At 40.4% G+C, this 22,556-nt stretch overlaps 1 protein-coding gene across 1 annotated transcript in view; it reads right to left on the reverse strand.

The window, feature by feature from the left end:
* The window catches only part of LOC141006952 (unconventional myosin-XVIIIa-like), a 76,803-nt gene that overhangs the window by 43,879 nt on the left and 10,368 nt on the right, over positions 1–22,556 (reverse strand). Inside the window, exons 3-14 of the mRNA XM_073479268.1 lie at positions 15,960–16,049; positions 12,596–12,683; positions 12,139–12,245; positions 11,875–12,051; positions 11,521–11,731; positions 11,264–11,406; positions 10,313–10,413; positions 10,097–10,160; positions 9,222–9,366; positions 6,213–6,383; positions 5,260–5,350; positions 3,311–3,503 (exon numbers count right to left, since the gene is read on the reverse strand). Coding sequence (XP_073335369.1) covers positions 3,311–3,503; positions 5,260–5,350; positions 6,213–6,383; positions 9,222–9,366; positions 10,097–10,160; positions 10,313–10,413; positions 11,264–11,406; positions 11,521–11,731; positions 11,875–12,051; positions 12,139–12,245; positions 12,596–12,683; positions 15,960–16,049 — 1,581 coding nt within the window. The remainder of the gene's footprint in view (positions 1–3,310; positions 3,504–5,259; positions 5,351–6,212; positions 6,384–9,221; positions 9,367–10,096; positions 10,161–10,312; positions 10,414–11,263; positions 11,407–11,520; positions 11,732–11,874; positions 12,052–12,138; positions 12,246–12,595; positions 12,684–15,959; positions 16,050–22,556) is intronic.

Consider the following 22,556-nt stretch of genomic DNA (forward strand, 5'->3'; position numbering starts at 1 on the left):
TATGACTTGTGAGGATGCTAAATCAAAGAAAAACACAAAATGTCTAGTGTTGTTGTTTTTTGGAGAGGAATGGAAAAAAATGAACAAACAAATCTGCTTAATTTATATTTGGAATCAGGTTTTAACAAACCATTTAGTAATTGACATAGGGTTTAAAATGCTAAGCTTTGTATCTTTATATGGACACTGATTGTTTAATAAACAGGGGCCTGATAGTCATGAAATGGTCATGTAGATAATAAGGAATAAAACAGCTCTTTCAGTGTGCAGTTGGATGGGAAGGTTACATGTATTAAAGAAGACCAATCATGCTTTTTTAATTGTTTTCCTTTCCTTCAGTGTTCTTGTGCAAGTCCACACCAACAGAAGCTCCTCTCTCCCACAGAAAACACTGCTCCTGAAACGCCTCGTCAGTATGTCACCATGTCACCATGTCACACATTTGCATAATTCATGCCTGGCAGCTAGTTTGGCGTGTTAGATTTGATTTAGCAGCATTTGATTTGGTTCAGGCATGTGTGAGCTGACCAATCAGAGCAGACTGGGTATTCGGGAGGAGGGGCCTTAAAGAGACAGGAGCTAAAAGAGAGCGTTTAAGACAGTATGAGAAAACTGATATGTTTTTTGAGTATTAAAGCATGTATGCATATTCTAGTAGTAACCCAAAATAAAATCATGAACCTGAAAATTAGCATATGTCTTCTTTAATACAGACAAATTCTATGCTTGCTTGGTTTTGTATACCTCTTATTATTCTATTTTCTTTTTATTATCTTTGTGCTTATTTCTTTCAAAAAAGGCTAATCTTATCTTATCTTTAGTCCGCTGTCCCTTTTCCATGAACCCAGGAATCTATGGAAACACAGTTTGACCGCAAAAGCCTGTTTTGTAGCTCATGTCCCTTAAAAAATCCATGGTTTTAGATAGTAGTGTCAGATTACCGAGGTACTGTGGAGACCGCATGGCTGGACACTGCTGACTGGTCCCACACAAGCCTTGAGCCCTGAGACATAGCTGATTAATCCTTTTGTCTATAAAATGTCAAAAAATTCTGAAAAATGATCAACATCATTTTCAAGAGGTGATGTCTTCAAATGGCTATTTTTGTCCAAACAACAATAAAAAAAAGACTCTTCATTTACTATCATAAATTACATGTAAATACTACATGTTTGACATTTTTTCTTGAAAAATTAACAAAATATTTGGCAAGTAATTTTCTTTCAATTGACTAATTTATTTATCATTACGGCTCTAGCCTCCACATGACCTTGGCTCACATGAATGTCAAAGTCAGCGTCACAATTTGGTAATCCTCAACAAGGAGTCACAGGCAGAGTTGTAACTATTAATGGATTAGCTGATCAACAGAAGATTAATCTGTGTATATTTTGAAAACGGATTAATCTTATGGTATTTTTTTAATCAAAATGCCGAATATTTATTTCATCTTTGTGACATATGATAATGATGATGAATATCTTTGGCTTTTTACATTTTTGTCTAACAAAAATCAAGACATGTGAACACATCAACTTGGACTGTAGGAAATTATACATATACATAATTATATAAGTATATATATATATATATAAGTTCTTTGAGACATTTTAGAAAAACCAACCTAAAAATTAACTGTTAGATGATTTAATAACAAACACTAGTGGTGCAGATGCAGGTGCAGTAGTTGGAGGGTTTCACTCCCTATCTGTTACCGTATAGCAGCTGAAAAACTACCCTCTGTGAAAACAGAATAAATCTGCTAGATCTGGATTTTTATTATATCTCGCAATATTATAGTAAGTGAGAAAGAAATCCCTGGATCCGTCCCTTTATCCAGATCTGCACTAAAAGTTAATGGGGTCTATTCTAAGAGACCCATCCTCCATCCAAGTGTCATGGAAATGTGTTCAGCAGTTTTTGTGTAATCCTGCTGACAAACCACAAACCAAACAAGAAAAGGGCTGGGGTGGAAACATTACCTCCTTGGCGGAGATAATAATATCATCATCAAAGTAATCGAAAATGTTTATTTCAATTTATCATGGTATATGTAGCGGCGGTTAGGGAGACTGTTATGGATACTGAAATGAAAACAATAATAATGGCATATTAGATGTAAGAAAGCTAAAAGCCACGACAAATCTATTATAAAAACAAGAACGTTTGGCATTAACGAAAGACTGTTTTTCCTATAGGTAAATGGAAACTCTAAAAATTTCATTACTGTTGCAGATAATAGCATTTCTGGGATGAAGTGGAAATAAATATACTAAATTACCTTCACCAGAGCAAAACAGGCATGCAGCAGCTTGCAGTGACAAAGTGCAGGCTGCACTGGAAATGTGGGAAAATGTTGGCAGTGCTAATAGTGTGGCCTTGACAGATGCCAGTGTTCGAGTTGACTGTGTGTGTGAAGTAGCCTAAATGATTTTTGTTCTCTGCTGTGCAAAGGAAACACACAAAAATAAAAAAAACATCCACACAGCACTCACAGCATTTAATTTAAAAAATCTAAAGCACATGCCTGTTGTGTCAGTTTAACCTGCCTGTCGCTGCCATTGTTGATATGGTGTGCTGTTAAATGAGTTTGACCCAGTTCTTCAATGACAGTTTCGCAGCTCCTTATATTTTCAAGATGCACTGACAAGAGAGAATTACACTACACAGATTTTATGCAACGCTTCATTTTGCTCCAATTCCCTTTCTCCCAGGCAGGGGATGTGGGTGGAAATGTGGGTGGGAAATCCCAGGATCCTTGTTCACAGTATTAAAAGTAATATGATGAGGATTTGTGCTTAACTTTAGTGCGCCATCAGCCGAGTTTTGAATAAGAAGGATATTTCTGAGATTAGAGCTGGAACGGCAGTAATGGGTGGATATACTGATGTTAGTAATCTCTGATATTTAGCTTCAAACATTTTAAATTCTCTGGGATGACTGTGCCTGGTTGTGGTCCAGCTCTGTTAGACAGAAATCAAAGGAGGGCAGAAGAAAAATAGTTCCCTCATCAGGGAGCAACACCACTGCGGCGCAGCTGGGCGTGTCTCCCAAAGGCAGTTGTGAGTGACTTCACTTTGATCTCGGCAGAAGAGGTGAAGACTGGCATCGCTAATGAGAAGGTCTAACACGTGAACTTGGCTTGTCACGGCCTGTGACAGGTGGAAGGGATATTGTATCGGATGTGTGAACACGTACACGATTGGAGCTGATATATCTGAGATGGAGTGGCAGACAAAGAGAGGGGGGGGGCTAAAGACACAATGAGGCCCTACCAGTGCACAGTGCATAACGCTTCACGTGACCTCACCTCTTTGTATCTCTCCAGCTCCTGAACGAAGGTCCGCTGATAGAATAGGCCGTGCAGACGCTCCTGCGTGTAGTTGTGGCATAGGTCCTCGAAGGTTGCGCTGCACTCGCGTTTAGCCAGCCTGGGGTTTTGAAAGCCTGGTGTGTCCACAATGAGCAGAGAGCACAGGGAATGCTGGCTGGATTTCAAGGCCCTGAAGCACACAGTGCAAAGACACACACATACACACACAAAATGTTAGCACTGTGATACTAGAGGCAGCATTTTATTGATTAAATTCATTGCATATAACCCCTAGCTTTAACCTTAGCTCTGCACCACATGCCTTACTTTACCCCTCACTACGCAGAGGCTGAAATGCAGAGACGTGGACACATTGTGACTTGGACTTGATGATGATATGACAGAAAATAAATGACTTGAGATTCGACTTGGACATGGAGGTTAAAAACTTGTGACTTGCCTCAAGACACGATGACTGGAATGACTTGTCAGTGTCATTTTATGTTTTCAACTTTAATCTTAAAAGTACTACAACAAACTTTAAACTGGTTATGAAACAGTCTCAATTTAAAACCGATGCCTTATAATAGGACCTCCATAATCAAAAGGGACCATCAACAAGAAGATTGCCTTTTTCTTTAACGTTGTTATAGTTTTCCTTAATACCTGTCACCAGGTCGAATTCTGACTTATCTGGGTCTGATAAGTCGTAAAAATTAAAAAAAAATGTATGGCTGAGTGATGAGAATGAATTGCGGAGTCTCACAGCCTGAAGGAAGAAGCTGCTCTGTAGTGTGGTGGTTGGGTACAACACTAAAACAAAGTCTACTTCACAGAGGCCATCAGATTCAACAAAAAATGAAATTTCCTTGAAGTAGCTTTAAATATAAAATATTAAAATTGTTGTCAATGTTGACATTACAAGTGTTTTTAATTGAGAAGAGAGCAATAAATAAAAAAAGCTTTTAGGAACTTATTTTGATTACATTTATATCACTAAATATCAGTAATTATAATACAAATGCAATTATTTTTGAAAAGGTTAGATTAATTGGCCAATAATATCATTATTAGACTGGTATGAATACCTCGTCCTTTCTCTTTATAAAGATCAGATACTGCAGGTACGACCCAACCCCACAACCTGTGACTTGACTTGACTTGATCTGACTTAGCCAAGCAAAAAAAGAGACTTGAGACTTTGCTTCAGAATTTGACAAAATGCCTTGAGTCACATGTCTACATAAAGCCCATTTCACACATGCACTGTAACTCTGGATTTGTCCAGACTTTACCCAGAGGAGCTGTATGTGTAAAAACAAATGTCTGCATTATTTGCCCCCGGACTTTACCCTGTCAGCTCCATAGTCCTAAGTCCGGGAGAGCCACATGTGCGAATAGAACAGATAATTGTTTGGAATGAATTCACAGCGAATGAGTGGGTGTGTCGATGACGTATAATGTTGTGCATAATTGGCACGTAATCGGAAGAATAACAGTATGCAAGGGGAAAGAAGAAGAGTCATTTTACACCACACTGACAAAGAAAGAGAAAACGTCTGTGAAATGGAGGGAGGACTAGATTAACTTCTGGCAGCCCAGGTGGTGCCCCTCGCCCAAACAATATAGAGTATTTCCAACGTGCGTGAACACGTCTGACATGGACAATCTCCTGGGCTTTAGTGTGAGGATTCTGAAACCTAAACCCAAGCTCTAAATTTGAAAACAGCCTGTTATACTACTCAACTACTAAGAATTACGGTAATCTAAAACTGGTGCCAAAGATTTCGGAAGATATCATATATGTCCAGCTGAAGGTATTAAAGGTATTTATTAAATAATGTTTGAGGCATCTGCACATTTCCATTAAATAAAGGCGTGGCCAAAAATGTGCCATCTCCAATTCAATACAGTGGAGCGTTAGGACTAGTATCAGAAGTACTAACCGGTTTATCAAAGAAACGAGGATGGTGAAGAGTTCCGAGTAGAGCCCAGATGCCATGGCCTCTAAACACTCCATGGCTGTGGCCTTGGATCCTGGTATGAGAAACATTAAGATTGAGACAAATCAGAAACAGCCAGTACACAATAACATCTCCATCAATAAAAATAAAACATTGGAACAAATTGAATTAGAAGTAGAAATGAGCTGCTAGAATAAAAATATGGTCACGACATTTGCCTGTACAAGGATGTACAACAGCATCATATTTTATGCATATTAGGCCCAGAAGTATTCAAACTGGGCCTGAAATTGTCTCCTTAAAGCAGTGTCATTTGGGACTCAGGTGTTTCCGAACCAGTCAGATCAAACCAGAGCACACTCGTGTCTGTGCCTAGCGGCGATGGCCACCTGTTAAGCTCTCCTAATTCATCCCACTATCAGACAAAGTAGCGGGTTTATTGTGCCTGAGGGATATTTGAATGTGTGCATACACATCTACGACTGTATGTTCCTGTCTCGTGTGAGGGGGGAGATACAGGAAAGGTGAAACAGAGGTGAGTTCTGTCTATCCCTGCTGTGGCAGACTTTTAACTGTATCCTCGTGCCCTTCAAAGTGTGTGGCAGTCTTAATGGAAGTCCGAGGACGCGTATGTGTGAAAAATCAATGTGAGGCAATTATGATTTCAAGGACAATGAATGAAGAGAAGATCCAAAATTGCTTGTCCCGACATAGCGTGTGTACTTATCTGTCAATAGCCATTGTTAAGCTGTGGTATTCATTACTAAGATAAGCTTTACTTTCTCCACAGCATGCAATTTCCCTCAGGTGATGAGCAGAGGCATATGTGTGCGTGTGTGTGTGTGGAAACAGAGTGACAAAGAGAAAGAGAGGAGGGAGGGAGGTTCAGGAATGTAGAGGAGAGACTCGGTGGGTAAATGTGCTGTGTGGAGTACCTGCATCTGCTGTGCCATTTTCGTCAGAAGCCTGGCGAACGGAGCTGGCTCTGGGCAGGGTGCCCTTGGCCTGGTGCTTGAAGATGGAGGAGGAGAGCTCCTCCAGGGTGCAGCCCAGCAGGTAGGCTGCCTTCTGGGCCCACTCATGACGTGCAAATTGTTTCCTGCCAGCTGAGACACGTGCATGAAAACCTCCATTAGCCCTTCTGCCAGCAACCCCAGGCACATGGCTAGCCTGGTAGCTTTGTGACAATCCTGTCTCTGACAGGGTAGGATTACGTCTCTGGTCAAGCTGACACAGACACAGCTGGGGAGAACATGCACTAAAAGCATACTCAGAATGCTGGCTTGAATACATTTAACTACAGTTGAAGCAAAAGATATACCCACTAGCTTCAGCAACTCATGTTCATAAAAGTCTATGAAGTTGAAGTGATAATTGCCCCTTTTATCGTCTGGGGAATGAAAGCAAAACTTATCATTTGGGGACACAATTCATTTATTTATATAAAGACCTCTGTTGGGAGACACAAGTTTCTCTTTAATCTAGCGGCTAAGTGATGGAAACATGCAGATATGAGTGCAAACATCAGTTTTAATCCGCCATGAAGTGGTATCTTCTAAGACTTAAGAGAGAAACTGGAGGATTTCACACAGAGAGTAGTGGGCTCTATCTGTTTCATCAGCGCTGCAGAAGCCCTGCATACTCTCGCTGACGATAAGCAGGATGGTTATAGAGGCAAGTGAAGACATTTAAATATTTGCTTTGATAGATATTCACCACCACAGTTATTTAAATTGCGGTCAAACATCAAAAAGAGAAAATTGGATTTGCCAATATTACTGAATCAAACATTAAGGAGTGTATGACTCTTAAAGATTAAAAAAATGACATAGGTTTAATATTTGCTCTTAAAAAGCAGGCGGACTCACAGCCTTTTTTCAGTCTATACTTGTTAGATATAACTGTAGACAGTACACTATATGGAGAGAAAGTTCATTTCATGCCGTCCTTTTAATTTTGGTTTGGTGGATTAGAGACCAGTGCTGCCCTCTTGTGTTACACAATGAAGCTGCACTGTCAATAAACAGAGTCATTAATACAGTTTATATTCTGTGTGACAGTCAAAACACAAACCAAGTCAGAGCAGGGAAAGCTTTTTGTAATGAGAGTATGATTATGAAAAAAATCATTATTCCCTTAAAAATATAGGTGCCTTGAATGTGTCATAACTTTTATCGCATGATGCATTGTTGCTTCATAAGAACCACTGGTGTTTAATGGGAGGTCAGCAGTCCTGAATCCATAAGTCACCCAGTAATTAATTAGCAAATCAGGACAAAGTAGTTAACAATCTCAATACGGAGTCACTGCTGCTACTCATTCCTTGTGAACTGTATGTTGAATAATATTCTGGTATATTTTATTTGTTAGACATTAAGTTAATTGATGCAGTACCCTCAGTTTGACTTTGCTAAATTTGCACATCAGAGGTGCCGTAAAGATAGTTCAAATAAATGATATACAGAGTTCAGTGTGTAAAGTATAAGCAAGAAGTCAATCTCTTTATTTGAAAAACATGCATAATTCTATCCTCCGGCAGAGGCCCTTCATACAAAAAAATCTGAGTAATCGTAGCTCACCAATAATAAAAACTCTTTTTGACAGCCTCAGCCTTTTCAAATGGCAGACATCTCATTTTAAAATAAAAGCAAAAATGTTGCAGGAGGCAGATCTATTACTTTAGAGCAAAAAACAGTCAAGCTCTCTTACGTTAGGTGTCATCATACAAACAGCTTCAAAGACGGTAACAAATCCTCATGTTTAAGAGGACTGTTCCTTTCCCATTAGTCCTCTGATGCATTCTTATGACAAGATAAAATGTTTGTCACGGTTTAAGGTCAAAATCAAAATAATGTTTTTCTTTCCTCGAGCCGGCAACAGTGTTTCCTAACAATTAAACTCTGGGAGTTTGCCAGTAGTATGAGCTGCTGCAGCACAAACAGCGCTTGGTTTATTCAATCTGATCGTTCAGGAAGGATTAACAAGGTCAAACCTGACAGAGAGAATAAAATGTTGGCAATTCATTTTTGCAAACCGCTGATACGTCACATTTGTACATGTCATATGTACCATACTGACATCTCATTTCACATTCATATTACATGTTTATGACCTGACTTTCATATCAGGAGGTGGAGGGGATGGTAGTGGAAGAGCTGTGAGGCCAGTGACTGTTGCGCGAGACTGTGTTTCAACATTTGTAAGTGTGAAACCAGTGGATATTTAAGGAGACCCTGTGACCATTTTTTAACTGTGTTTGTGACTACTAAAATATGATATTATGGAGACAAATACAGCTATTCTAAGCCAAAACATCATCATCTTCTAACCATAACCAAGTGGGGTTTTTTTGCCTAAACCTAACCAGAACGTAAGCACAGCATTACCACAACACAAAATTGAGAACTAAACCTAAAGAGACGTAACGTTGCAACATAAATAAATAAAAAGTTTCAACATATCCATGGTTTGCAGAAACGTACATTGCCAACATTTATTCTGACGATTCGGGTACCCAAACAATGAACACTAGAGCCAGCAGAATCCAGCTCTGGATATTAATAGTCACCGAATGCTTTCCTGCCTGTTTTTTTGAGGTACAGATCAGTGCAGTGGAGCAGTTTAACAACCTGTGCACTGTGCAACATCTTCTAAAGTGCAAATGCATTATTGAGTTCTCTGGATTACAGCTGTCTTGCATCACACTGAAGATGTTACCTACAGTGAGATAATGCAGGCTTGACATTTTTGAGATTACATCACGTGTCATTAAAACGATATCAGCTAACGGGGGCAACTTTTGGTCATTTTAGCTGTTTCACCATTCAATGTTGGGTGTACAAATCAGGGATGATCCAATGCATATCTGCGGCTGGTGTGTTAGGATTTTCCATACAAATAAATGATGCAGCTATGGAATAAAAAAAATTTGGTGAGCATCTTACCCTTAGTGGCTCCTGCAGCCCCGAGATGGTAGATGGCCCCGAGGACAAGCCAGAAGGCCCTCTGCTCATCAGCACTGATCCCCAGAACCTTCATGGCTGCCTGCAGTTTGGAAAACTGCTGGGAGGCCCGCTGCTTATCCTCAGTCTGGCAGATAGCACACATCAAAATAAAATTCATTTTTTAACTTTTACCGATAAAAACTTCTCTTTTTATGAGTTAAAATAGGATTTAAAAAGCTGACTCCATCTGCCGCGGTTCAGTGAGGTTATTGATAAATATCACTGATTGCTCTGCCAGTTGTTGAGATTGCACCATCTTTCAAAACACGCTCTCTGGCCCATTCTCGTTTCTATTGAGAAAATTCTTTTGAATTATTTGTCTGTTATAAGGGCACCGCATGTATTGAGCAAAGGACTGATGACTTATTGCTCCTTTGAGTGATGACAACGTAGACTCTAAAATAGTCAGTGTATCTTGGTGTTTTTTTAATTCCTGTAATCCATCATAGGACATCATGCCTCTGTGTGAGAGTAAGTGAGTAGCACTATGCACAGTGTATTTAAAGACATTAAAAAACATTAATAATTTGAGTTTTACCCTTGGAGTGCTGGTGCACATCACACAGGGATTTGTTTTCAGCCATGCCCGCGAGAAATAGCTGCATTCATATAAATCAAATCAAATTTTATTTAAATATCACAATCACATTGCCTGAGTGGGCTTTACAATCTGTTCAGTGAACGACATCCTCTGTCCTTAGACCCTCAATTCAAGTGAGGAAAAACTTGCCATAAATATGCATATAAAGTGCATAAACATTCAGCTTTATAAAAGGTAAATGTAAGCCAGTCTTCCATTAACAAGTGGTATTTACCTTAGTCTGAGGCATGATTGTGAATGCATGGTTTTCAGCAAAGTGGTTCAGATGCAGCTCAGTCCTGATGAAAAAATGAGAACACATTAGACATTACCTTCGCTCATGTCTGCTAATACCTACATGTTTAGAGATAGGGTAGCAGTATTATGTTATCGCAACATATAAACATGCATTTAATGTGCATTTAATTGGCATGAATGTATAAATCCCGACCTAAGAGCGCTGTCTACCCCAGCCATCAGGTAGTAAAAGACATTAAAAGTCGACTCTCCTTCTGGTCTTCTTGTCACCCTCATCTTCTCCAGAAGCATTGTCTGCAGGGCCACAGCAAAACAGGATATTGGCATGATAAACAATAGCATTTATTATTGGCAGTGCAAGTAAACATAATAACAAAACCCACCGGAGTTTGGTGAGAATCTATGCTAGTTTATGACACATTGTCTGAGATCATAGCAGATATTGTACGCATGAGTAGGAAACTCAGAAGCTGAGCACCAGTGACTTGAAAGATGAACACATAAATCTGTTTATTCAGCCCAGTCACCAGAATAAAAATGTTGGCATTTTATGTTTATGCAAACCACGGATATGTTCAAACTTGTACGTGTCTTTCGTATCATATTAACATTTCTACAATATGTGTCACATCCACATTACATGTATGAGCGAATTTTCATGTCAGGAGGTGTAGGGGATTGTAGCGCCATGACAGCTGGCTGAGGCGGCTTCCAAGCCAGAGAACAATGTTTAAGTAGACATTTCAACATTTGTGGATATTTTTAACAAGAGACCACTGTTCGGAACAGCCTTTCAAGATCCGTAAGCATAAAACCACTAAATATTTTTAACAAGAAGTCAGGACATTTTCAAGTTGTGTTAGTGGCAACAAAACTGGGTATTTTTGACGAGATGTCGGGACAATTTCTATCTGTGTGTGTGGTGACACAGCTTTGTAAGCCAAAACATGGTCTTTTCCAAATGCTAACCAAGTAGTTCATGTGTCCAAACCTAACCTGACCATAAGCACAGCGTTGTCACAACATAAAAATCAACACTGAACCTAAAGGAACGAGTTGTAATATGAAATATGTACAGTTCCAACACATCTGTGGTTTGCAGAAACATACATTTAGTCTGGTGAACAGGTTAGTTTGTTTGTACCTGGATAGAGGCTGAGGTCACCAGGCCTGCCTGGTCAAAGTCCAAGGAAACAATGTGAGAGAAGCGACTGGCATTCCCATTCATACAGGTAGAGGCATTCCCAAATGCCTCCAAAACTGTGTAGACCGCCTGCCATTTCTCTGCTACAGACAACAAATAAAAATAAAGTCATTTGGTGGGTTTTAAAAACATTAACAACAACTTTATACAACACTATGTTTACATTCTCTTTAGAGTTTGGATCCTTTCCAACCTACTGGAGAATGTTTTGTTGGTGCTGCCAGCAATGGTGAGCAGGTATTGGATGATGTGTTGACAATTGGTGGTCTTGCCACAACCACTCTTGCCCAGCAAGACAATGGACTGATCCTGGCGAGTGGTCAGGAGGTTCCTATAGGCAGCCTGGGCCATGCTGTAAATGTGCGGAGCAGTGTCCTCCCTCCTGCAGCCCTTGAACATTTGCATCACCTGGAAAGAAGACAAAGAAGCAGTGAAGCAGAGGACAAAATAGGACAAAGGTTGTACATGTCAATTTCTATATTCACTGTGATTCCCATATTTTCACATTCCATAAGAGATGAGTCATTACATGAGCACAGGCAGCAGCTTACCTTCTCAGAGTACATCGAGGGGGCGCTAATGGGGTTAATGACCACCATGTTGGGCCCAGCGTGGGTGTGCATCAGGTTAGCGCCGTACCGCTGCCTCAGGGAGTGCATCACGCTCGACTCATTCAAATATTGCAGCGAGGCCAGGTCTTCCACTCGGTCGAACAGCGGAGGGTTTGCCTGGAATTCAAAGTCAGAGGCGGTCAAATACTCACCCGGTGTCATCTGTAATTGATGTGGTTCAGAGTTGATTTGATGATTAAATACCTTCTCTACATCATCTTCATCCACATCCAATAAAGATCCATCACTCTCCAGGCGGATTTTCACCTTTCCCTCTGGCAGACTGCCTGCCTCTGTCTTCAGGAGGGTTGCTGCATGCACAAAACATGGAGTTAATTTATCATGATATGATCTCGACCCTGAGTGCAAAATCTCCATCTTATCATACAAGTCTAATAATGTGGGGCGGCTGTATCTCTTTTAATAATGTCTGAGCTTCATTAAAACTGAATAAGCATTCAATGTTGAAAACGTGTTGAGTCTAATTACGCACAGCCTGAGGGAAAATAGAGTAGTCTAGTCTGGATGCCTCTTTTAACATTAAAATATCAAAAGCATTTTATAGACTTCAAAAGCCCACCTCTAGAGTTCATCAGAGAGGTCACCCAGAAACAGACACACCAGCACTGACAGGATAGAGACATGACAAAGTTTGACCTACCCAATGAGAATCCATCCTTGTGGACAAGCCATACTTTGTCTGTGTTATACCAGGCTTTCTCTGCCGTGATCTGCTCCTCAGTCTTTCCCTGTTGGAACAGATTAACACAATGAGAAAAATGTGTAGAATCAATAACTGCACGCTACAAAATGAAGGAGGAAAATAAAAAAAAAACTGATTGACAGTTAAATCAGACAACTGCATAATGGACTTTCACAAGGATCCTACAGATGACGAGCACGGATAAACATGCAGTTCACACTCACATGAGACATACTATAAGGGGGACTAAAATTCCTTGGGCGGAGTTCTTCTTTCAGTGGTGACAATTATACACCAGCCCTCCACAAAAGAACTACAGTCCCCATGATTCCCACTTTAAAGCACCTTTTCGAGAGAGTGCATTTAATGTGTTCACTAAAAAGACGTACAGACAGAAGGTGAGACGGGTGTTTCATCACAAAATACATGAGTTTATGGCGATTGCACAGAAATAAACACCTAAATAATTTATATAATAAATAATAACACTACAAACAGCCAAATCAAGTGGCGTGAGTCATGCATGTAAACACACACTTCCCTCAGACATGCAATTAGGCTAGCATAATACACATTGGACCTCTGCACCAAGAAAGCATATTTTGTGCCTTTTCTCCCTCTAGTTAAAATGTGGGGAGAGCAGGAAGACCTACTAAAGTGCAGAGTGCTCCATGATACCACAACAACTATAGGGGATATACTGTAAAAACTAGGCTTTCCTGGCGGTGGGATTTCCTCACTAACTAAATTATTCGTATTCTTTTCTAGTTCATCACAGACTAAACCACAAAACACACATCACTCTGAAAGACGAGGGGATACAACCAGAACTACAATCAGCTGTAGCCGCTGTCAGACCTTAGCTGCAGCTGAGTGCGCTGCCTGAAGGATCGCCACAGGGTCCTCAACAGGCTTTGACTGGAGAGGAGGAAGGGAAGGAGCAGAAGTCAACTGAGTCAGTCAGTATTTTTAGTGATGGAATATAATTAAAACGTTAGGCCGACATTTGACAGCACTTTTCGAAGTGCACAATCAAAAAAAGGATGGTGAAAAACTTTTATAGCATGTCGCAAATCAGTCAATGAGTAATAAAACACAAAATACAAAACGCTGCAGCAGTTCAATGATGCAATAATAAGTCAAGCAACAGTAGCAGAATGAGTCATTCAAGTGATCACCATAAAAAATTACAATATTAATGCATTAATGAGCAGGGATTACAAGGTGCACTGAAGTGCAGTGTGTGGCTCTGTGGGGAAATTCATGCTAATTCATATTAACAGTCACAGTTAATAAGATCAGTTGCTCACAGTGAGCTATAAATTCAGGGAACCATGCAGCTAGGTGTAAAACAATGTAATAGACAATGCTAATGAACTCGGCTATAGATGTAGTATGATACTGCCTCAGCACAAGGATATACTGTAATATAATAAAAAAATAAACTGAATCACTGCAAGCAAAATCAGGGATTCCTTGAGGGTTTTTTTAAGTCACAGACACCCATTTGATCAGAATTATGTAATTGAAGGTATGTAAAAAATGGTTTGCTGTTGCATATGAGCACAGTTTAACCTCAGTATATACATGTGAGTGTAAAGAACGAAAGCAGAGAGACCAACAGACAGCTGTGCATTGTCTTCAATGTACATTGAAGTAAAACTAATCAATTATTAATCTTGATAAGATCGGGTCAAGAATCCCTGACCGAACTTTGGTGAACACTGTTTTTGTCACTTTACAAAAGTCTGGGCCCATGAACCCAGAATGAACCAGACATAAACAAGCATGAAGCCACACACAAAGTAGGGCAGAGAGGGGTCAGTAGAAGAGAACAAACTACAGGCGAAGGAGTGCGGCGAGCCCGCGGTCGAGCAGGCTGTACCTGAGAGGATTTGTGGCCTCTGGCACGCTGGCCATGCAAACAGCAAAGAGGACAGCAGCAAGTCAGAATCCAATGACCCACAGAGAAGCAAAAGCAGAGACATGGGACACAAATTGAGACAACAGGAGATCATAGCAAGGAGCAGTCTCGACTTTGAGAGAAGAACTGCCTTATAAGCACTGCCAAAATAATCACAGCAGGCAAAGAACGTCATACAACACAAAGTTGCTCCTCTGGACCTGATAACGAAGCGTTTAATGCTACAGAATGAATGAGAGGAAGGCAATGAGAAAGAAAAACACAGAACTAAAGCTGGTAAATTAAATATCAAAGGTATACAATTGAGCTCAAGTGTTACTAAGCAACCACAGAGGAAACAATTTAAGATAGCATTTATTGAAGATAAATTAATATTAAGAATTGAAAATTAAATCAGCGTTATCAAAGTATCCACAGAAAGTTTTTGCCATTAACATGAAGGGATCACAAAATGATTGTTTTAACAAATCAAAATATTTTTTGCCAAGACAGTCTTTCTCCTTCTCCTGAACTAACTCTAACGTAATCTGAGTCATAGAAAATATTCTGCAAAGAAAGTTTCTATTATAACCCTAGAAGCGTATCTATGCTCCCAAGTTCCTATATTCCTCAGGTCCTATGCTCCCAGGGCCCTATGTTCCCAGGGTCCTATGTTCCCAGGCCCCTATGTTCCCAGGGCCCTATGTTCCCAGGGTCCTATGTTCCAAGGGCCCTATGTTCCCAGGGTCCTATGTTCCCAGGGCCCTATGTTCCCAGGGCCCTATGTTCCCAGGGTCCTATGTTGAAACGCATGAGCCACCTATTGAATTTGGGTCCTAAAAACTAACCCTACCACTAACTCTGGGAACATAGGACAAAGCAGATAATGTTGTTTTAGAGAACATAGATTCCATTCTCATGCTCAAATGATGTGCCACGTAAATCTGGGGAACACAGGGGAACATAGAAATGACATCAACCCTATTAGCAGTAGGACCTGGGTAATATCTGGGGACATTTCCCTCTGTCTGGGGAAGCAAGCAGTAAACTCAGGCTGGTCACTGGGTAAGCCTTGGTATACAGTAGCATGGCAGGTGCAAACCAAACAAATATAGGGAGAAAGAAGTTACATCTTTGCCATCAACGGTGAAGATCCTCCTCACGCGCTTGTGATTGTCCTCAGTGGGAATCAGCTCTGGGACCTATAGTTAGATAGCAGGACCAGCAATTGCAATTGCAATAGCCAGAAAGTATAAATTAATGCTCCAGGGGTAAGTGCTTTAATCGTCCACTTTGGACAAACTGAAAACCAAATGAGCACACACACATTCCATGTAAAAAAAAAAAAAATGTTTAGTGTTTTTGAATGTGAGAAACACACACGGTTACATGTACCTTTACAGCCAGATGAACACACACCTGTTTATTTGGTGTAGATTGACCCTGGGGTGGGTCAACAGAGGACGGTTTACCATTTGGGGCCACAGGGGGACAAGATGTCTCCTTTACCTTTACACAATATATGCAAATATTCACAGACACACAGTTTGACATACAGACACGCACACACAGATGGACATGACATGGGAAGATGACAATGAGAAAGACATCTATGTTTTAAGCTTTTCTTTTAACTCTGGATTCTCACATCCAACACTACAACCAACTTCAAAGGAGCTTTAACTACGCTAATTTAATTTTCCAATTAATTCAACCAGGAAATGAGTCAGGGAAAATGACTATTAAAGAAAATTGGATCATTAAGCACTGCAGCAAAAGAAGAATGGTTCAAGGCTTTTGTTTGTCAGTGGTTACTTATGCAAAAATCTGTTGGAAATAATTAAATAACTTAGCGTTGTCTCAGCGGAATTCACATACAACTGCACCCACATCCAAGAGATCTGGGATTAGCACCTGAAATTAAACCATCAGGTTTTATAATTTAGCTCCTTATTGTATGCAATGTGGCACTAGGATCAATATCTTTTGTTATGTCTCATATCTGCTTCTGTTTTCATCTAAGTTGTATTTAAAGTTGAGGCTGTGCAGTTAAAAACTTTTCTAATCATGATAAGATCTTTACTTGTGATTAATTTTTACTTTTAGTGTGTGGGTGGGACTATTACAGAGCTGGCTTTAATTAATCTTTTTCTCTGTTGGGCAATATGCTGAAAGTTAGAATTCAACAAACTTTTTTCCAGGGAAAGTTTTGTTGTAACTAATAGTAATGGCTGATGTCTGCGATGACAGAAATAGTTACATGCATATGTAGCGCCAATGAGGGCAGAAAAGTCACATATAAATGTACATTTCAGCTAAAGTCTTGATCCTGCCCTTAATATCAGAAGACTAAATCTCTCCCTAGAGCAGTTCAAAACACAATATCCCTCAGCACAAATACCAAGTGCATATCTCCAAAATCAAATCCTTCGGTCCACAGCCAAATTCCAGCTGGTCGCCAAATTTCATGGACATCTGTTGATAAAATTTTCAGATGGCCTGCTGACAGACAAAATGCCAGAGACACTAAACAACAGGACAAAAACATAACCTTGTCTGAGCTACAAATTGAAAGAGGGGCTATGACAGCGTATATGAGTTTGAACCAGGGCAGCTGCAAAATAACATTGATGAGTATGAGTTCCAACCTGCACATACACATGAATGGGGTGTCATGATTTCAATTCTGACTTGAAAATCGTTCAAAATGAGCTTTCATCGTCAGTTATTGAAACAAAAGCAGTATTTCTCTTGTCTTCACCCTCACCAAGTTGCGCACGTTCCGGAGAAACGTGTGTCCGGAGAAAAACAAAAACAAAACTGTTGACTCTGTTTGTTTTTGTGTTGAACAGCTTGTTCCCAATTGCATGCTGAAATATTGTTATTACGTGGCCTAACTTTTTAAAGAATGTGAAAATGTAAATGAGGGGGAATGCATTGCTAAAATCAAAAGTTTATACGATTTGTGGATTTGGAGAATCGTGATACCCCTTATACACGACCAACTCGGATCTGTATTTGAAAATGGTTGTTTAATTTGCGAAGACCTACTGAATTATTCACTCTACAAGAATATTCATCAACATCATTCATATCCTGACTGGTATTTCTTCAAAAAGTATCCCAAAAAAGATCCTTATAGCCTCAGCCTTAGTGGTCTACAGCAGACTGAGCACAACTTCAATGCTCTGCCTGACGAAAGTGACAGTAATGAGTCACAGCTCAGTGCACATAGACAACTCCAGCTGACCAGTCGACCAGAGTGCAGGCCATTAGTACACCCTTATACCCACTGATGAAGTCTGATCATGAGCTGGTACATGCACCCTGCTTCCCTTCACTTATTCAGGGTGGCTTTATTATATCAAGGCTCCTTTTTGTCAGAACTCAAGAGCAGAACTTGTACTTTTAGAGAAAGTGTAAAAAGTGTCATTAGGTGGTAGGCTAATTATGACTCCAGTTGTAATAAAAAGTCACGATGATCTATATCCAAAAGCAAATCTCAAGTTGAAGATTTATCTCAGGGTAAACATTATGAGGAGGTTATATGAACAGGAATGTCTGTGTTATTGTCACGCAGCATGCTCAACTCAGAGGTTAAGCAGCAAACATGCACCTCTTTCACTCAGTACCTCCGGTTTCTTGACAGAAAATAGGCGAGGCTTTGGGATGAACCCTGCAGGAGGAGCCAGGGGGTCTGTCTTTGCGACAGGGATGAATCCTGGAGGTCTTGCCAGGGGATTCTGTTTTGGAGGGACCGGACTGGATTTTCTGGCAGGGATGAAACCAGGCGGGGGAGTCAACAGATTCTGTTTGGGGGCAGGGATGAAACCAGCTGGTGGTGCCAAAGGGTCTGGTTTGGGAGTCGGAGCAGGAATGAACCCAGCAGGAGGGCTGAGGGGGTTGGACTTTAAGGGTGCAGGGTTTGGTGCAGATGTGGCCTCCTCTGGTTTTTCCACTGGAGGTTTTTCCTCCTCTTCCTCCACTTTTTCTTCATCTTTGATGTCCTCTTTGCGGTCCTGGGTTCGGGTGCGAGGCCGGTGTTCCTTGGTTCTACTTCTGCCCATTAGGCTGGTAAGGCCCATGGAGATATCATCCTTGTCGACCTTAGCAGGGATGGCGGTTCTGACCACAGATTCTGCAGCGGAGGCAGCCTCAGAAAGAACAGGCCGGGTCTGCTGTTCCGTCCCAGCAGGAACCACACGTCTAACAACTCTTCTCACAACCCTCACAACTTTTTTGGAAGTCGCCTCCTCTTTCGGATCGTCCGGACCGCCCATGTCAGCGTTACTATTGGACTCTTCAGCTGCTGATGCAGTCGACTGTGGACCACTTCTGGTGTCTTGCGTAGGTTTAGTGACTGCCTGAGGTTGACTACTATCTACATCAGACTGGATACAAATAGAGCAAGGCAGACAAAATCATAGTTATTCCCATGGCTGATAAGATCAACTGTCAAAGACTTCAGCCAGCCAGTTCTGGACTCAGAAACTCTGTGTCAAGGATTATTTAAAAATGGATTTATATTAGCTTGTGTATTTCCATTTATGTATCTTAAAACCCTCACTCAAGCTAGTGCATGCGAACAGGCCATTTGATAGAACTTTTTTTTTATTCCTACTTTAGAGCTTATTGGCAAACTGTTGAACATGTACTCAAAGCATCTGTCTGACCTCAAAAACATCAATGTCAATATTTTTGGCTGTTATTGATTATGGAGATGTGTTATATATTAATGCTTATATCTTCATATGCTGGATAGCATGTATCACAGGACTCTCAGATTCATTACTTATTTTCCTCATTGTTGTGCATTATACTCAAAAGTGAACTGGTCAGCTTTGATGTCCAAGTCACTGGCGTGTTTTTCGTTTTCTTTTTCTTTTTTTTTTATCTGCAAAGCCATTCTTTGCAAACTTCCTATTTTCTTAACTTCTCTTTAAACTTGAAAGATAGAAATCACAATCTTCATTCTCTGGACACTTTACTATTTCTTGGTCCCAAAGGCTGGATAGAAATGGGAAAGAAAGAACTGCAAAAACTCAAAATCTTGGCAAGTGTATTTGTCCAATTTCTAGTCAAAATATCTATAATATGGGGCTAGCTGGTTAGCATGCTAACTTCGGTAGATATCTCTTGCAAAACGGCATAATGTCATTCTGTTGATAATTTTAGCATTTTTTTTTTCGTTCTATCGACTAAAATTCTTCCATTTTGCACCTTTAAACTTATTTTTTGTGCCACTTTTTTCCCAGTAAGCATTTAGGTCTACTTGTAAAAGAGATCCTTGATCTAAATGGGACTTACTCCTTTTAGTGTTGTTTTGATATCAGTCTTGTTCCTCGGAGGTCTAATGAAGAGACTAAATGGTTAGAAAATACTTCTCCAAATTTCTCCAAACAGTAGTTGTCCTGAGATTAATGAGCATCACCTCAAGCCCTATTTCTACACTCTTAATAATGATTATGGACTGTATTTGTCATCACTGTTTTCAAAATTCCACACATGGTGAACTGACTTCACAGGACTATGGCAAATGAAGCTGACTTCAGCTTGCAGAACGTTGTGATCATAATTAGTAGCCACTTTTTCTCTCTTATCTTGCACACAAAACATTTTGCATCATGTGAATTACAGCGCCGGTGAAAGAAACACTTACATCTGGCTTGTTTTCAACTTTAACCTACACAAGAAAAAGCAACACAAAAAAAAGATCAAACCGCATATTCAGACCAAAGCTTAACTCCATCAACATCAAGGAGCATTTCACAAATTCACAGGCCACTGCATGCAGATATGAGCTGAAAGGCAAAACAAACAAAAAGAAAAACCACAGAAAAGCGAGACTTCCCTTTTGCTCCCAGAATGAAAAGCGTGATTTGTACGCCATGGTGATCGGCCAGAAGTCATGGAACAAGCTGAGCGACGTGGAGAACAAATGTAGGGAATGATGAGAGAACAGAAAAGAGACAGTCGGAGACAGGAGAAGGGTGTGCTGTGCGGAGCGATGAAGAATGGGAATTTAGGGGTGAGCGGTGGGATACTGGGAACTTGTTTTCTGCACACAACAGGTCATACACCAACAGGGCAGTGGGACCATGCAGCACTGAGGACAGAACACATGAACAACAAAATGAAATGGTTTGCTTTCTTCACACTACAAGAAACAACTGGAAAACATGACCTTGAGGATCTAACAAGACCAACACACTGTACTATGTGGGCATTACTCTCAATACAGTACAGTGTATGAAGAACTACCCTTTACCTCAGTCAGCACACTAACATGATAATATGCAATGTTGGTCATTTGTTTCATGTGTCGTGATGACACAAAATCAATCAGAAAACATAAGTCCATTCCAAATAACAGATTTTTAAAAATTAATGGGACGATTCACCCCAAAATCAAAAATACATATTTCTCCTGTTACCTTTAGTGCTAGTTATCAATCGAGATTGTTGTGGTGTAAGTTTTTGAGATATCGGCCATTTAGATGTCTGCCTTCTCTCAAATATAATGGAACTACATGGCACTCAAAACACCAAAAACGTATATTTGAAAAAATCAACAGCAATGTCTCCTCTCATCAATCATGACGCAGTTACTCAAGACCACAGACCTTGTTGTGAGCGATTTCATGTAGGAACTATTTTCTTTCTACCAAAGTACAATGTATTGTGGTTCAGAAGTAGGCGTGCGTTTACTCATGGCCGTACAAACCTCTCACAACAAGGTCTGTGGATTATCTTGAGTCACCAGGTCATGATTTCTGGGAAGAGGCGTTGCTGTCGAGTTTTTTAAATACACTTTTTTGGCTTTGAGCACCACAAGCTAAGTGCAGATATCTCCTAATCTTTGTCACTCACACCAAAACAATCTAAATGGATAAATAGCACTACAGGTAACAGGAAAAATATGTGTTCCTGATTTTGAGGCAAACAGTCTGTTTAAAGTCAGCAATATTAATGGTCGACTGACAAAGGAATCAAACAAATATACACATCACTCCACTCAATGACCAAGCAAACATGCAACTTGCGCAAATGTGTAGAATGCCTATCACAACTTTTCATTAACAGTTCAAACTAAAGTTGGCCTTTTCCTCAGTTCCTCAACATGTTTCACCATCTCTGGCCCCTCTTTCATCAGAGTCCACTCCTATAAATAGTTTCAGCAGGAAAGGAGGCCATTCTGAGACGCCATCAGAGCCCAAATGGAACTGCTAAGCAGAGCATGTACACTCTGAGCCGATTCACACTGCTCGCCACACACACAGTCCACCAGAGGCCCGAGCCCATTACCTTCTCTCTAGGCCTGGTTAACCTTCCAATCTTCGCTTTGTCACTGGAGCGGTGCAGTCAGGGCCAAGGCAGGCTAGGACCCGGGTCTGGCAAAGAGCACACACTCGCTAGTCCTGAGTGAGTGGGAGGGCAACCTCGAGGGCGGGGTCACAGTCAGCACAGCACAGTAAAGTAAAGCTGTGTCTGGGGAGTGGAGGGGGGTAATGTGAGAAGAGCTGGGCAGGGAGATAGAAAAGGGACAGCTGCTGAGATACGGAGGGGCTATAAATAGGATTTGCAGACCCACATCAATTAACACAGACACAGACACTTTTCCCTGTCACTCTCTTCTGCTGCTGACAGGGAATCAGTGAGGTTGTCTTCCTCATTAGATGACGTAACATTTATTTCCATTCCACAAAAACGACAACAATGCTGTTAAGAGATTCATCTAGGGTAACATTTCCTGCTCCAGATAGACTCAAAATTGAATAAAGCTTATTTAACCTTTCATTCCCCTCCACAAAGACAGGTTGAGTAAGACATTTGTAACAATGTGAAGCATACTGATATGTGCAAACTAAAGGTGCACTATGTAGTTTTGGGGAAGAGTAGTAGTTTTTTTAAGCCTAAAAAATTCAAATAAACAAACTCTCTTTGTTTTCATGAATAAACTGAATAAACAAACTGACCTTAAAGGACAACACAGTTTCATACTGTTTTAATTTGTTT

The sequence above is a fragment of the Pagrus major genome, chromosome 13, assembly GCF_040436345.1.
Source record: "Pagrus major chromosome 13, Pma_NU_1.0".
NCBI lineage: Eukaryota > Metazoa > Chordata > Actinopteri > Spariformes > Sparidae > Pagrus > Pagrus major.